We start from the raw sequence: 17,724 nt of genomic DNA, 5'->3' as shown, positions 1-17,724 counted from the left end.
CATGCACTACCAACACAATAATAAAATGTTCATATATCAAACAATGGAAATATTTATGACATGACTATACATTGTCCTTGAAACCGGGATGCTTTACCATACATCGTGGGTACATTCAATCTCTAATGAGTAAAAAGGAAGATAGAATGCCAAAACATTCCTTAAAAATGTTAGTACAGATGTCATTACAGTAGTCATTTAGACTAGCAGATTGCAAATAACCCAACTCTATAAACATGAAGTACCTCAACTGGTTTTCTACAGGGATAAGAAATGATGAGGTTTCCTTTTCACAGGTGGGTGGACTGAAGACATTAGAGTTTCTTCCTCTGGATCAGGTATAAAATCAGTCCTGATAGGAGGATGGCATTAGCACAAAGTCACAGTGTATTTGAAAGTCACACTTAAGTCTGGGGGAATTAAACCTGCAACAGCTTCTTTTGGCCACTTGGAGGCAATGGAAACAAATGAACACTTAGTACAATACTGCATACTGCACTGGTGCAATGTGGCCAGTGTGGGTTAAAAAACAATCAAACTACAGGAAAAGAGAAAGAAAAAGAAACAAGAAGTTGAATGTTGCTCCAAATCCCCTTACACCCAAGGGGAACTACGTTAAATAATTGCAGAGTGAAAAGGTCTTAAAGAACGTAGCTCTAGAAAGGCACATCATCATTTATTATCCCATCCTTACAAAGAGAACTTGAAGTATATCTTATTATCCATGGATGCTATGTTCATGCGAATGGATTTCAGGCACAGTCTGCTCTCAAGTTACCCTCGCGTTCCAGTGTCTTGGCAAGCTCTGTGTCATTCAGCAGCTTGTCTGGCTTCCTGTCAACAGAGTCTGACTGACAGCGCAGATACAGCAGCACAGAGTACCATTAAAAAGGTTTGCCGTGCCTTCTCAAGCCCTGCAGCAATGTCTACCAAAGATTAACACGATAAGTGGTTTGTATTAGCAGTCCAATGTTACTTAACCAGCATCAAAATGCATTAACAATTATCTATTTTTGTTCTCCTTTCTTATTTTGTTCACAAAAAAAGCTTGACCTTTTTGAACCTAATAGTCTTCAGCCTGAGCCAAGCAGAGCTGCTTACAAACAGCCTGAAAGCCTTGTCTTAAATTGTGCACTGAGAGCCAAAAGAGAAGGTTGCGTAGTAGGAGAAGGGATGTTGCACTTTTGGACTCATACGTTTTTTAAAAATAAATCAGTATGCAGACATGTTTGACAAAAAAAATCTAACATAAAATGATGTGTTTGTTTTTTGTTGTTAATGTTCGTCAATGTTCGTCAAACATCCAAGAGGCCTATAACAAAATATCTTTTTTCTTTTTTTTGGATCCTGTGACACTTGAAAGATTGTGATTGATTGTTATATATATATATATATATATATATATATATATATATATATATATATATATATATATATATATATATATATATATATATATATATACACACACACACATATATATATATATATATATATATATATATATATATATATATATATATATACACACATATATATATATATATATATATATATATATATATATACACATATATATATATATATATATATATATATATATATATATATATATACACATATATATATATATATATATATATATATATATATATATATATATATATATATATATATATATATATATATATATATATATATATATATATATTCTTTTTTAGTATTTAAAATGGGGCTAAGTTTTATTGCTTGGTAGGTTTTACACCTAGATCAAAATAATTGTGTAAAGCTCTTGAGCCTGTAATCTGAAAGAAAAAAAATGAAATGAAGCTCATAACTCAGACTCACACTACCTGCCCATTTACCAATGCCTCTGACTCTGCAGTCACAGAAAAAGCCAGAGATGCGAACACAGCTTGAACCAAAGCTTAGAGCCACAACACAGCATTTATGACTTTTTCATGAGAATAAACTTATAGCAATTAAACAAATCTCTGATTTTCACAGTATCATCAATTTCAAAAAGTTATTTGTCACAAATATAGAGCCTAAAAGACAAAAATCTGACATTTTTTCATACAGATAGCAAAATTTTTACAAGATAAATAAAGATAAATAAGTTGAATTAGTCTTAAAGTGTAAATCAAAAGCATCTACGATCAGGTCTGATTTACAATAAATTAAAAACATGGGGAAAATTGTCAGAATAATTTGGAGCTAGTATACACGGCATGATGTTTAAAGAGAAACAGCTATTGCAGCATGGGGCTTTGAGCAATGCTTAACTTGAAGAAGTCTTATAAAAGCATTTTAGCGAGAGATGAAGGGGGGGGAAAAAAGTAAAAGTAAAAATGTAACTGTTTAGAGAATCCTGGTTTTGAGTGTAAATTTGGATTTCTTCACTGCCAGAGATGTGGTAAGAGCAGCTGTCTAAATTAATTTGTTACTAGTTTGTCCAGTGCAGTTGTGAAAAGTATGTGCATTTCGTCACAGACAAGGCAGACCACCAAGATTACTACCTCGTACCTCAACCCCACTTTTGAGTGAAGCTCTAAAGCTCATTGTATTTGTTCAACAAACCATTTTGAAGTCAGATCTGCGTCACTCATTATTGTAATAACAAACCTCAGACTTACTGTTTTTCTCTGCTACCTATGTGTGAAGCTTCAGCTGAGTCTTAGTGGTTAAACTGGTTTAAAAGGGAGAAGATGAGGTATTAAATTTAGGGATTGTACTGTGGCTAGAAACACAAGTCAATAAAAGGCATATTGTGACATTTTGAAAAACTAGTATATTGTTCTACCTCTTAAAGGTAAAAACATTAAGTTTAAACTAAAGTCCATCGCTAAAATATGGGAAAAAAAGGAAATTCTACTTTACTGGGCTCAAAATACTGCTTTGGTGTTATTTAGTGGTTTAATACTTAAAGTTCTTGAGTTAAAATGCAGCTACCTTATTCCCTATTCCAAGGTGAGCTACCAAAACAAACAGAAACAGCCCTCTAAAAAGAGTAAAGTGCTAACAAAAAACATGATTTAATGTTTGAATGCTAAAACTAAACTACAGCTGATTGAGCAGTGGATGAGCAAAGCAAAAAAGTGTAATACTTTACACTTCCTTGCTACCCCCTGTTTGGAGTAGTGCTAAGAAGAGATAAGAGGAAAAGAGGAAGAAGGAGGGCTTGTAAGCTAGCAGGAGAGCTAGCTAGAAGAAGCTCGGAGCAAAAGAAAAACTCTAACCCAGAAAAAAACACCTGTAGGCCCGAAAACATAAACAAATCCCCTCAGAGATTTCTTTTCTTTCATTGCTTCTTCATCACCTCCCCATGCTTTTCTTTTCTGCTCTGTGCCTCTCACCCTTCCCTCACACACTCACACTCACACATACACTTCCCTATTCAGCTGTTTTAAGGACAGAGTCGTCTCCCAGGATTTTGCAGAGCTCATTGAGGCGATGCTGCATCTCTGGAATGCCGGCCAGCTGAGTCTCTAGACGCTGCTTCTCCTCAGTGAGAGACAGGCGTGTTGCTGTGTCCAGCTGCTCAAAGCGCCAGCCGCCCTCTCCATCAAACTGCAGCAGGTGGGTGTGGTACTTCCTGAAGGTGAAGAAGAAAGTTTGAAGCAGGACAATGAAACACCTTACACCAGGAGTGGCCGGCCTGCAGCTCGCGAGCCGCATGTTGCTCTTTGCCTTTCAGTGTGCTGCTTTTTGATCTATTCATAAAAAAATATATAGATATGTATATCCTTATGAGTAGTGGTGTGCCGATCAATCTAAAATATTGACATATTGATGCCAACGTTGGGATCAGCATTGATCAATACTTGGGTGATGAGATTGATACTTAAGTTTCAGTTTCTCTTCTCTACATGTACTCCTCTGTTCATGTGCTCATAGCTTTCATGATAGATAGATAGATAGATAGATAGATAGATAGATAGATAGATAGATAGAAAGATAGAAAGATAGAAAGATAGATAGATAGATAGATAGATAGATAGATAGATAGATAGATAGATAGATAGATAGATAGATAGATAGATAGATAGAAAGATAGATAGATAGATAGATAGATAGAACTTTGTCTCTTCTGCAGTAAAAACAGAATTTGTCTTTGACGTGGCTTCAAATAGTACTACAGTAATTTTTGTGGCTCTTTGTCTCTGACTGATTTGGCCACCCCTGCCTTTCACACCTAATGTGGTGCATGAAACCAAATCAGGACTTTCTGTGGAGCTGAGAAGGAAGCAAACTCAACTACATTAATTTCTGTAACATAGACATATGGAGTGACAAACTGTATTCTTTGTTGTAACTTTCTTACCACAGTGAGGGTCTGTGTGTGATGGAGAGCAGAGAGATGCCAGCATCCTTAGCAGCCTGGAAAATCTTTCCCTCCACGTCAATGCTCACAGCGCTAGTGCATTCATCCAACAGTGCATACTTGGGCCTAATATGAACACACACAAAAAAACACGAGATGAATAGTGTGTTTTTAAAGACGGAAGGTAGACTAGTCTTAGTGTAAATGAAGCTTTTGTTGTTTGATCTCACCTGTGGTAGAACATACGGGCCATGCCCATCCTCTGTTTTTCGCCTCCTGACAAAACGTCCTTCCAGTCCAGTTCAGCATCCCAGCCTGAATGCAAAGGACAACATCAAATTGCACATTGTGAAGAAGAAACATATTTAAGTGAAAAGGCTGTTTTTGCAGCTTTTAACAACCATCAATACAACATCAAAGACAGACATCCTAAGTTTTCCAAAGTTTTATCAAGTGTGTTAAAGTTAAACTGTTGTTGTTGTTACTTCACATACTTAACACAACACTCTGTGCAAATTAATTGCACATGTGCACACATCCATGTCTGATGATCCCTGACAGCATATGCATGAGTTCATTACATGTGCAATCAAGACCTTTCTCAGCTTTTTCACAGTGAGGCCATTCATGGATTAAACCCTGTTGCAGCTCTATAACCCCTCAGCAGAACGTTGTTAACAACAATGGGCCTGTTCATTTGGCACTGAGACGAAAGTGTTTGCCAATTAGCCTCAAGCTTGAGTTTAGTAAACACAAATTATAACTAACTGCATGAGATAAAGCAACTGAGACCTCTACACTATGATGCTAACTCTGATACTGCTTACATTTTATAATAGTAATATCAAAGACAGATTAGGAATGTAATTCATATGTGAGGCTTTTAGCATAAATTTGCAAAGAAGATTTTTTTAGAGCAACCCTGATGAAATGAACTGACTCCTTTACCTAACATGTACCACAGAATGTGATAAAGTCGTCGTAATTGTACAGTATAATCTACTTAGTAGTGTTTAGCAATCACTCAACCCAAAAATAACTAAGTTGTCTTGTTGTTATTTTCCTTTATATCCTAGGTTCTTCTGTCAAAATGAGTAATTATTTTCCAATCCTGCTTATTTGATTGAAGTATTACTTTAACTCTTTTTCCTTGTACTGTCTTTGGAATTTACACACTTCCTGTCCTTAACCCCTAAACTGTTTAATTATGGACGTAGTCTCCCTGACCTCTCCCATCTGTATATGAAACAGGTTTTGAAGCAGATTGGCTATTGCGGCTAAATTGCCAGTGGCAAGGGCTTCGCGGACAGCCATAGGGCGCCCATCAGTTACATGACCTGAGCTGTGCCTCTTATTGGGTGAGCTCGGGATCTTATTATCCTCTGAACTGCCGAGTTAGAAAAAAATTCACAGTATGTACAGTGTGGCGATAGTAAAATTAGCGACTCAGACAGGAGACGTTTTTTGAACCAGGCTGTAAATAGGTTAATTTCTGCTGTGAAAATGGCTTTTTTTAGTTTGGTGTGTATGTGACTTCCGCTACTTCCAGAGCCAGCCTCAAGTGGACACTCAAGAAACAGCTGGTTTTAGCACTTCTGTGTTGTGTCATATTGTTAGACCAGAGGCTTTAACTCTGTGTTGCATAATGGTCACTGCAGTGGACAGCTCTTTAGAAGTCATTTTCTCCTGAATGCAATGGTCACTATGGTGGAACTCCATATCAGCTTGTGTCAAGAGGAGCTTTAATTCTTTGGGCATAAAATAAAAATGTCTGCAAGATTCTTTTCCCCAAATATTGAACTGCTTATTTGCACTGTCACTTTCTTTCTTGTCACTTTCTATAAGCGAACACTTCTGCTTTCTTATATCTTTAATATAGTTTGATTTATGTTATTTTTTAACTGTTTGCACCAAAAAAAACAAGAAACATTCCTTGTAATGTCAAAACAACTTGGTAACTTTGTCATTGTCAGACACAGAATGCACAAAACACCCCTCAGCTTCATGTTGGAGTCTCGTCTCCCCTCTCTGTCTCCTAAATTTAAAACAAACAGCTAAAAATCTAAACGCCCTCGTTACTGCCTTACCTCCCTCTCTGGTGACAATGTGTTTGAGGTTCACTATGTCCAAAATGGCGTCCAGGTCTTTGTCGCTGAGGCTCCTTGCAAACATGTCCTCCACTGAATCTGGGTAGATCACCTGGTCACGTAGTGAACCTATTGACATGTATGGCCTGGAGGAACACACACACACAAACATGCACAGCTTAATTAAAGAACGTCACTTTGCTAACTATTCGTTTCATGAAGGGCCCACTGAGAAGTAGGTGTGTGTGTGTACAAAGGGGACACCTTCAAGAACAAACGTTTTAAGGTTCAGACGCCTCTAATCAAGCCTCTAATGTTGCTTTTGTATTTTGTTACACTGGGCAGGTGGATGTATCATCTTGTGTATAAAATATTCATCACTCTGTAGGAGGGAGTCAGCTGAGTCTGCACCTCTTGGCAGCGCTGGGTAAAGTTACATTAGATTGTATAAGACCCATTTCTATGTGGCTCTGTTTGGTTAAAGAGCAGAAGTCCTTCTACTTTTATTCCGATTTATAGAGCAAATCTGTCAGCCGGTCAAATAATAATCATGACAATATTTCAAGAGCAGTTACCCTTTACCAGGAAGTTGAAAGAAACTGATACATGGGATTTTGGGCTTATATTATTTCTTCTAGTTGTGTAGTCTAATATTTGCTGGCCTTTTAATTCATGACGGTGAAAAAGTGGCACCTTCGAACGTTATTTTACCTCAAGTTAGCACAGCATTGAGTTATCATAGTGAGAGTAAGAATAAAAACATTAATTTGGGGCCACATGACTGCATGTGAATCCATGCTCTCTTAATGAATACTATCAAACTGCCATCCTGATGAGAAACAGAGATTTCGGGTGTTCTTCTCTTGTGGTCTTAAACCAAATTTTACTACTGCTTTAGAAATCTTATGACAGGACAATAAAGAATTACTGTAACTGAAAGTTTTTCATGCCCAGGCTAGGTGGTAAATATTTCACGGTGACCAGAGCTCTGGTTTCTCTTTGTCAGTCCCACGCACTCAGGTCCTGTTTCGGTGGATTACATTACTGTCAGGTTCACCAGTACAATGATCAAGCTTTACAGTTTGTTCACTGTGTTTGTGTGAGTGTGTACCTCTGAGGGATGTAGAACATATGTTGAGGAGAGGGTTTGTGTAGCCTCCCCCCGTAGACGGGCCACAAGCCGCTGAGGATCCTGAACAGAGAGCTTTTTCCGCAGCCATTAGGCCCTGTGATCAAAAGATGCATGCTCTCCTCAACCTGAAACGAGAGAGAAAGTATTAATCTGCTTTAATCTGGGGGATTTCTTGCTTTAACTTTGCTTAAGATTTAAATCCCTGGAGATACAGAGATAATCCGTGAGTGTATAGATAACAGAATACATCATGCTACTGCTGACTCAGTTTAATTTATAGATTAGTGCCTGATCAGACAAAGACATTTCATAAAATGCCAATATATGTACTCTATATTTAGATATGAATATATATATATAGATAGATATTTATATTTGTACATAGTGCTTAACAAATGTATTAGGCCTCCACCCATAAATATGTATGTACACATATGTGCGTGTGTGTCTTTAGGCTGCATTTTTCCAACTCATTTCAGGAGGCAACAGCTAAACATCTGAAGGATGCCTCTGTTTTATAATTAGACCCCAGAGGATTTTTCATTGATGTTAATGAGCGTCATATATACCAGAGCACATCCCAGGGGAACTGACATTGTACACCAGCAAATACCCACGGTAACATCTGTGAGTAGTGTTAACTGGAGTTGGATAACAGTCTCTGGCTTCTGTTTGGAATGGTCAATTATACTTAGACTTGGTAAAAATACTGAATCCAATAGAGTTTGGCTTTCTTACCTTAAAATTTAGGGAGGATACAACAACGTCCCCATTTGGTGTTATAATTGGAACATTCTCGCACACGATGCCATTGTCCACATCTATCACTTCACCTGAGGAGACAAAATAGAGAAATAATGACAGTGTGTCACCTGAAACAGAGGATTAGGCATGGCAAAGGCAAGCTCATGGACATATGGGCTAAATGTTTATACTATGATGTAAAGCCAAAAAATTGAACCTCATACACTAATAATGACCTTATGTCCTATCAAATATGATATTAAATACTTCCACAAAGCAGTCCAGTTTAGATCAGTACGGTTTGTTTTAGGTTTGTTACGGCTTGGCTCGGTTTAGCCTGGTCCTGTTGGCGTTTCTACAGGCAACCGTTCCCCCTCATGGTAGGCAGCGTGTAAGCTGAATGCCGATAGCTGCATCAGTTCAATAACAGTATGACGCCATAGCGGCACCACACAATGTACCTCACTAATAAATTCAACTAAGACACACAAGAAAAACACAACAAAGAGCAGCGATGGGAGACATCCAGAAATTCGTATTCTTTGCGAGTGACATGTGGCTTTTTGTGACAAAACGCAATCAAGATTCATTTCAGAGGAGACAGTGTGCCGCCGGGAGCAATACAATTGCTGTCACACGACAAGTGAGGATTCTTTTGACCGGACAGTCAACGGACTGCAGTGTTGTAGCTCCACCTTCTGGGATCGGACCGGTTTAGGGTCCCAAAAAGTGGGACAGCTTGTCTCAATCATTTTGGAATATGTCCCGGGATTAGTCAGTGGAAACGCCCTAACATGAGTGCCGTGCTGTGCTGAGATGAACTGAACTGCTTGGTGGAAACAGGTCTTTTGAAGACCAACTAACTAGACAAGTATACACTGTTGATGTGTATTATTTGTGGCAAATAAACAGTTGTGTTAGTCATACCTTCAAACACAGTTTTTATTTTGATCAATGAATTGCATTGAAAAAAGTCAGCGTGCCACCTTTCTACAGTCTGTGCCCCCTGAGGAGAAAAATTTTACACGCTCCAGGGGGTGGCATACAGGACAACGGCCACAGGCGGGATTCACCTCCTCGGGGAAACCTCATAGAGTGCAACAGCCACTTGGCCTGCTTCTTTCACTTTCATTTTTCATTATTTAACTTTTTTGAGTAGAACATGAGTTAAAAAAAAATGTGTACCTTTTATTTCCAGTGGTCCATCTATATGCATCTCAGGCTTGCTCTTTTTCTCTGCTCCTGTTGTGGCTGACAAAGAGGATCGCTTGTAAACACCCCTCTGGACGTCCTCAAACACCAAAAACATGTTGTAGACTCGGGCGGTGTAGCCTGCCAGCTCTGTGACCTGTCCATACAAACACAGAGAGGGTCAGAAGGGTCAAAAGTCAACATTGGGTGAGGTCAGAGGTGTCACCACAATCTGTGCTCAAACTGCTCGGAAGTATAGTGATACTTGATCAGGGTGCTTCTGCAGTTACAGGAGTGTTAAAGCAAATATGTATGCAGATGTACTTTAAACAACCAGTCTTTATTTATGGAGGGCCAATTCAAAACAAATGTTGTCCCAAAACAATTTAGAAAAGATCTGTACTTGTACTGTTATAATACTCACAAAGACCAAACATCATGATAGGATAAGATCTAATCCCCATTCTACAGACAGGACTTAGTCTTATCTCATTTTAATCCACCATGAGCAGAGCACTTTGACTCATCTATAACTATACATTATCCCTTATATCTGCCGCTGATGGATGGTTAAAAAAGCAGAGAAACCTTCACCATCCTTGTCTATGTTTACAGGCTTTGGGTCAATCAATCAGTCACAAAAATAAATGAGTGTTTTAGAAAACAAAGCGTCTCCCTTTCACAAATCAAGATAAATCACAGGATCATTTAAAAATGACAGAGACTGAATATTTTTAGAATGAAAGTAAGGCAAAATGAATCATTATGAAGATACCAGGGACTGGATAGAAAGAAATGAAAATCCTGACATTAAGAAAACACAGGATTTTACAATAATGAAACTCATGCAGACAAATGCTGATAAACCCCAGAGAGAAGCCTCTGTCCCTGTCCTTGGCTTTTGAGCTGCACCCTGCAGTGAGACAACGCAGACTGTTGACACAGCTTGGCTTTATGAAACAACAAATGTGTCTTTTGGGAATTTGTGGACACCATGAGGGCCTTTGGAAACGTGACTAGCTTGAAGACAAAAGAGATGAGCACCACTGAAATGAAAACACTTTTACAGACCAAGAGGAATGAGAATCCAAGGCCCCCATTTTCCACATCAAATATGAAGTGAATGTCTTAGTGGTGACACATTTGGTGACACACAACTTATGGTGCTTCCAGAGCCACTGTACTTAAGAGATTAGACAAAGATGCTGTATTCAAACACTGAACATGTTTTCTGTTTTTCTGGTTCCTTTGAATTCGTGTGTAGAAACATCTGAAAATGATCCATCCTTATTGGTCTGAGAAGTATTTGATCACATGTTGTCAGAAAAGGGAGAGGAGGAAATTGAGGAAGAGATGCAGAGGTGCGGCCTGTAAGATCAACAGATGGAGGATTATTCACAGCCAGGATAAGCCCTGAGGGAAGGAGCTCTGTACACACACACACACACACACTCACACACACATACAACAAACAACAACACAACACAAGCATTCACTGCTGGCCAACCTACAGTGCAATAAAAGCAGAAGTAGATTCAATCACCAGGACTTGATGCTCATAAAAGGTTTCTGTGTTCAATTTTCCCCCGAGGATCTGATCGCAGGAGGCTAACACACATCAGATAACAAAATACACCCAGGTGTGCTGCCAAATTGAAGAGTTAACTCTAGGAAATCATCTTAAACATTCTTAAAACGCTGCAATAAAACTTCTACGCATCCTTCCATAAAAAAAAAAAAAACAAAACAAAACAAAAAAAAACATTTTTCCTCTTTTTTCTGTGCATAAATATTGTAGTCAAAATTAACCTCCTGCTCCTTCTAAAATTTGCATACCTGCTCTTGCACTGTAAGTGTTTTCAAAACCACATAACAACAGAAATGACACAATCATGTAAAAATGTGCAGAGTGTGCAACTATCGGACAGATAACACCTGGATTGCTTTACTGCAGAAATACCACAGGTTTGGAAGAAGACAACAAGCAATGATAAAAATAAAAAGACACTATCAAGGTAAGGGCACATTTCCTGATGAGGATCACAAACACACTGTACACTGTTACATTAAATAAGCAGAGCTTCAGGGGTGTAAGCAGGACACACTGCCTGAGGAATGCCTGTTAACACACACACACACACACACACACACACACACACACACACACACACACACACACACACACACACACACACACACACACACACACACACACACACACACACACACACACACACACCTCTTCCTTGCATGTCAGGGCTTGCTACTGCACATCTTACAACACTGTACTAAAAGGAGACTGAAATCCATATCCTGAAGGGAAGTTTTTGAAGAGACCAAAGAAATCCTCACAATCCCTGGTGCCACAGATGCTGCCTGTGTGCCTCACATCTTAAGTTTGAAAGTTTGAGACTTCTACCTATTTGTAACACCAGACTTGTGTGTCTGGTTGGGCATTCCTGAAATCGAACAAGGGGAACTTTTTAAGGAGAGGTGACTCACACTCAAAGGAGCAGAAAACAACCAACTTGGCCCTGGCCAGGAAAAATCTGTACTCAGCAGCACAAGCAAAAGCTGCAAAATCCTTGTTGACATACAAGGCTGATAATATGCTGCGCAAGTTCACTTAACCTTGTTCAAACACATGTGGATGTTTTATCAAAGTAGATTGCAACGCTGCTTCACCACAACCACGCAGCAGAAAATCCTCTTACAGACCTCAAAATGAAACAGAGAGAGAGGGAATGCATGAATGGGTCCTGCTATTTTTTCTTCTTTTAGGATTAAAATGCAAGAAGAGATCAGGGATTTGGCCCTCAATGAACAAGGCCTTTCATTCACTGATTTTTTTCTTTGCTTTTTCAGTGAGGACTTAAAAAGCTGCTGTGCATGCATGTTGAGCTTATCATGGTAAAGTAAAGAAGTATGAATGCTCTGTCTGCACCTGTCAATCATTCAGTCCATATGTGCAGTCATTCATCCATCTATCTGCTAGAAAAACCATACTCAAGTTCCTAAATGCTGACACATCTGTACATCAAGTGAGTAGTTCAAGTTAAGCCTCACTAATCTATGCTTTAGATCAATGTATGAAAAAAAAGAGAACTGATAAGGAAAGATGTGCCAAACCTTCTCCTCATGAAATTTTATCAATTTCAGTTGCTTTAAGTTATTAAACCCAAGACTCAGCCATAAAACAGGTTTTTGAGCATTTAAGTTCAAATGAAGAGATGAAAAGTAGAACTAGTCATATTTCATGAATTTTGATATTTACACGTACTCTCTATGACATCACCCATCTGTTTCTGAAGCAGAGTTTTGAAGCCCATCATTGTCACATGCCATACTGGAAACAGTTGTACTTACTCTAACTTTTAGTGAGGTAAAGTGTGTGAAGTGTGAGGTGAGGAGGTGAAGCTGAGGTGGGTTTTGAACACTTTTACTAACAGCTACAGGATGCTTGTGGGTCAATTAGGTCAGCTTTGCCTCTAATTTGGCAAAGTCCTAATCTTAATATCTTCTTAACTCCTGAGTTGTAATAAAATTCACAACCCGGCCGGATGTACACAAGTTTATTTTAGCTCTTAAAGTAGCTTTTTTGGATTGGTATGTACATGTTTCCGGTACCTCTGGTACTCAAATAGACAGTCAACAAACTGCAGTTTTTAGCACTTTCAGTGGCTTTATATCTCGCAGCTGGAGGTTGCCTCATGTTTTTTTGGGCTACTGTTAAACACTCCTATAAATATGGATTGTATTTCTCACAGCAACAACCAAACCCTTCCTTTTTCCCTCTTCCAACTGGCAGCAACCCACTAAATACAAAACCCACTAAAAGTTTGTCCCTTCTTCAAACAGACTTATGAATACTAGGTTTCCACCCAGTCTGCTCTGCCAGATACTGGACTTAGCCGTAAACACGCTAATAATTAGGGATGTCCCAATATAGATTTTTTGACTTCTAATCTGATCTTTTCATGATATGTTTTGCCAATACCAGTCCGATCTGATACCGATACCTTTCTTTGATAAATCCCATACTCCGTGGGATGATTCCGTTGTAAATGACAAATCATATTTTTTGTATTAAAGTGAGCCCCGTTTGTTCCTCCTTGAGAAATGCTCCTTTTACAAAAGTTTTTTTTTTTTTTTCTTTAACAGTAGGATGCACAGAGAGTTGCTCCATACATAAATTCTGAGTGCTGAAGCAATCTCATTCACTGTTGTGCTGCTAGAGTCCACAGAGGCCCAGAGGAAACTGCAGAGTGTCACCTGACGGACAGTAAAGCAACACCCCGTCTAACCAGCTATGTTTTAACAAAGCTATACAGCAATGACAACAGTCACATCACAGTTAAACAGGTCAGTATGTTATGTAGCTGCAAAAAAGGGGCAATTTCTTTGAAGCCCATGCATCGGATTGTGACTTGGTAACAGCACAAATGCAAGAGCAGTAATCAGAATAAGCACACTCTACTACCATCAGATTATGAAGATTAAGAAAGTACAGAGAAAGACAAATGTGGTTTCTTAATAAAGGAACCCATCGATGCAATGCAGCCAGTTGGGCAACTGGAAAGGACTGTCGAGGTTTTTCTGCAGCTGCATCCAAAGGTGAGCTGAAAAGCTGAATGTCCAGAAAGAGGGAGGGAGTGACCCTCTTTAAATGTAGTGATAAAGTTCCTCACTATGAGAAGTATGTCATAACAATTATAAAATATCCATAGTTTTCAAATTCATAACATGATCAATCAATATCTTACATCAAATCCAAAGGTCAGTCATCACATGACCATCCTACATCCCTTTTCAAGCCAATAATACCAAGATGGACCGCTCGTTGTAACTTTAACAGCTGATGTGCCACTGGAAAGGTTTTCCAAACAGATTTTGAAGGGTGTAATTTGTGCTCATTCAGCCAAAGGCACATTTGTGAGGTCATGCAATGCTATTGAAACAGAGAGCCTGGCACGCAATACACGTTCTAGCTCCTCCCCTAGGTACTGATGGGTTGAGGTCAGGGCTCTGTGCAGACCAGTTGTGTTTCCGTTTTAAACTCCTCTTTCTTCACGGACCTTGCTTTATGCACAAGGGTCACATTACATAATACAGGACTGGGGACTTCCCTGTACTGCTGTCTTAGGTTTTGGAAGTGCTGATGGTTGGCTATGGGCTGCACAGTGGTGCAGTGGTTGGAGCTGTGCCTTACAGTAAGAAAGGTTTCCCTGGCCAGTTTCCATATTCTGCCTGTACATGCGTGGGTTCTCTCTAGGTTTACTCTGGCTTCCTCCACAGTCCAAACATGCTCATCAGGTTAATTGGTCACTCTAAATTGCCGGTAGGTGTGGGTGTGTGTAAATGGTTGTCCACCTTGCACCCAGCGACAGATGGGATAGGCAAGACCTTTTACCAACACTGAGGAGCAAAGTCCCTAAAAAACAACCTCAAACACATATTTATGTTGTGTCTGTTCTATTATTTAAATAGATACTGCTTTTTTTATTTTTTCTGATTCAGCCCAAAACGCAACCCACTCCAGTAGTTTGGTACGCTGAGAGTGCCACTCCCTCACCTCTTTGTAGGATGACATAATTCTCTCGATGGCATCGGCTCCTGAGGCCAACAGGTTACGGGCAGTGGTGAAAGCCTCTGTCCTCTCACTCACCATCACCTGTGTCTGCCCGTCTGCGGTTTCTAGAAGACAGAAGGAAAGACAAAGGACAGAAGTAGAGACATCTGATTAAAGTGGCCGTGATGTTGCAGACATGTTTGTTTCGGAAACAAAATCAGTGATTTTTCTTGTTTAGTTTCTAAAAGCCACATGGGCCTGCATGCTCACACACTTCTACCAGTGGGCATTTGAATACCAGGGAAAGACGTTATTATAATGTCAGGAGTAACATTCTGACAGCATGTGAGTCATGCTCTGCAGTAAACAAAAGAAACACTTTTTTGTGTTTTGGTGCAAAAGAAATTTGAACAGAGAGGTGTGGGTGGCAGCCACCGGGGGCTAATCAGTTTCTGTTTGAAAAGGAAACAACTTTTACAGGCAGTTTGAAAAGGTTACTGATTAACTGCATATAGTCAGAATGAAAGCTGTGATCAAGCTTGAGGCAAATTCATGCAGGAGTTGGTAAAATGTATTTATTTTATAGTCCTTTGGCTCTTATTACCATTGTCAGCAAATCCTGTTGCCGTAATGATCGGCACTGCGACCATGACAAGCCCACTGCCGCTCCACACATACTTCATGAGGAACTGCTCGATCATAATGTACCAGAGACGCTTTGATAGGATCAGGTTCATCTGGTCTGCAAGAGCCCGGTAACACTTCTGCAGCTGACGCATTTCCACCTGCCAAGGACAAATTATTACAGTTAAAAGGCAGTAGTCAATAAATGCCTCTTTATAAAAAATTCTACTCTTGTTTCTTAGATGTGAACGTCAACCAGCCTGTTAATAGGACCTGATTAATCTGATGTACAAGCATTCATGTTCTGCAAGACTTTTTTAACAGATGTGGCAGATAAGTGATAGTTTTGAGGCCAGTAATCAAAAAGGTTGCTGAAGAAAAAAACATGCATGAGCTTGGATGAAAACAAACTATTGTATGTAGATCATTTTCAAGATTTGACTACGCAAATTATATCATAGGCTGAATCCTTAGCTTCAACTATCTTTGTTTCAAGACCAACACTTTCTACACCGCTGTGCAATACTGTAATCTAGACTGTTTTGATTTTAACCTCATTTTTTAAAATGTGTTATTTAGACACATTTCAGAAAAAAAAGTATCTCTTTTCAAGTTGTTTGAGGGAATAGTGTCTTGCTTTGCCAATAACTTGATTTTCTCTGTGGAATATGGAATACAGGGATCAATATTAGTCCTGAAGACTTTGCCTCCAGTTTAATAAACAAAGTGAAACTGAGTTTCGCACAATTGTGGCATGCCAACTCCTCCTGCCTACCTTGTGTCCCCTGTAGAAAGCTATTTCCTCAGCATTAGCAATGATCCTGGAGTGCACATAGCGCAGGTATCCCTTTCTATGTGCCTCCTCAGCTACCAGCTTCCCAAATTTTGGCGAGCAGGCACGCAGGACCTTTGCTGTGGCGAAAACCACAAGCCCGGCCAGCAGGGTCGGCCCAGTGGCGTTGGCCCCTCTGGACCTGGCGGTCTGTATTAACGTGTAGGAGGTCAGCATCACGTCCAATATAGGCTTGGTGAGGTTAGAATAGAGGTGGGCCACCGACTGAGAAAACATCATTACATCCTCAGTCAGAGACTGGTCCGGGTTGGCAAGCCTCCCGTCCATGTTGCTCACTTTGTAGTAGGTCTGATCGGTGAAGTAGGTCCGGTAAGCGTGGTTTACCAACCGGGTGCGAAAGGCCAGGGCCAGTTTGCACTCCAGGTACCGGATGGCGCTGTTGACGAACGTGGCCGGGATGGCAATGAGGAGCCATTTCATCAGCTGGATGATGAAGCGCTTGGGTTTCTTCTCAACGATCGTTTTGACAATCTTACCGTCAAGGCTTGCAACATATATAGACAAAAACGTCCGGGATATCAGCGCCACTGAGTGCAAGGAGAGCAAACCGAGCTCTTTGGAAACAAGCTTGGGAAATAGGATTTTAACAAGTTCCAGGATCTGCTTGAAAAATTCCGCATTTACTCCTGGAGATGCCTTCTTATGATTCGCAACACCATTCGATGTTATCAGACAAGTGGAGCCATTCTCCGCCTTTGCAACCTGACCATTATTCCTGGGATCTTTGTTTTTGCAGAGCTGCTTACAGATGATGGGGTACAGTGTTTTGACACCGTAAGCAGCAGCCGCAAGAAACACAGCTCGCTTGGCCGCAGCCGTGCGGTCCCATCTCACTTTAGACGCCGCATCGAGGATGTTGGACATTTTTCACGCGTTAGTCGTCTCCGTGGATAATCCTTGCAACATCCATCCCTTAAAGCCGACAGCAATCGACTATAGTCGATATTTAGGACAAGTCTTCAGATGGTGGGATTGATGTGAAGCGAGCCCGATCTGTGTACCGCTACATCCTGCTCTTTTTTGTAGCACATTCACAAAGTAGCACTACCTGTACTGTATTTCCGGTTCTGGCTGTCAAAATAAAACGGTCATTCACAACTACTGTTGGCACTTCACAGTACAGCACAAATATTTCCGGTCAGCCTCTGACTTTATTTTCAGAAAGAGTTGAGCAGAGCACCCTACCCTATTTCCGGTAAC

General features: G+C 39.9%; 1 protein-coding gene across 1 annotated transcript; it reads right to left on the bottom strand.

Moving 5' to 3' along the window:
• Window positions 1–1,634: 1,634 nt before the first annotated feature.
• Window positions 1,635–17,577, bottom strand: abcd2 (ATP-binding cassette, sub-family D (ALD), member 2). Its single transcript, XM_074698696.1, has 10 exons — window positions 16,447–17,577; window positions 15,652–15,832; window positions 15,051–15,172; window positions 9,473–9,635; window positions 8,282–8,376; window positions 7,523–7,668; window positions 6,412–6,557; window positions 4,555–4,639; window positions 4,325–4,450; window positions 1,635–3,595 (listed from the first exon to the last, which is right to left on the bottom strand). The coding sequence occupies exons 1-10, from the start codon at window positions 17,386–17,388 to the stop codon at window positions 3,394–3,396; spliced, it is 2,208 nt and encodes a 735-aa protein (XP_074554797.1). The 5' UTR covers window positions 17,389–17,577; the 3' UTR covers window positions 1,635–3,393.
• Between the last annotated feature and the right edge of the window lie 147 nt (window positions 17,578–17,724).

The sequence above is a fragment of the Halichoeres trimaculatus genome, unplaced genomic scaffold, assembly GCF_033239565.1.
Source record: "Halichoeres trimaculatus isolate MK-OKI-2021-1 unplaced genomic scaffold, fHalTri1.1 fHalTri1_scaffold_21, whole genome shotgun sequence".
Taxonomy (NCBI): Eukaryota; Metazoa; Chordata; class Actinopteri; order Labriformes; family Labridae; genus Halichoeres; species Halichoeres trimaculatus.
The sequence above is the reverse complement of the archived record's forward strand: the minus strand, read 5'-3'. Positions and strand labels throughout refer to the sequence as shown.

Bases quoted from the DNA above. Each gene is read 5' to 3' on its own strand.
- abcd2 (XM_074698696.1), bottom strand. From the start codon at position 17,388: ATGTCCAACATCCTCGATGCGGCGTCTAAAGTGAGATGGGACCGCACG. The intron at 15,173-15,651 runs GTAATAAGAGCC...TCTGTCTTCTAG, and splicing joins AACAGGATTTGCTGACAATG to AAACCGCAGACGGGCAGACA. The intron at 7,669-8,281 runs GTAAGAAAGCCA...CTCTCGTTTCAG, and splicing joins TATCCTCCCTAAATTTTAAG to GTTGAGGAGAGCATGCATCT.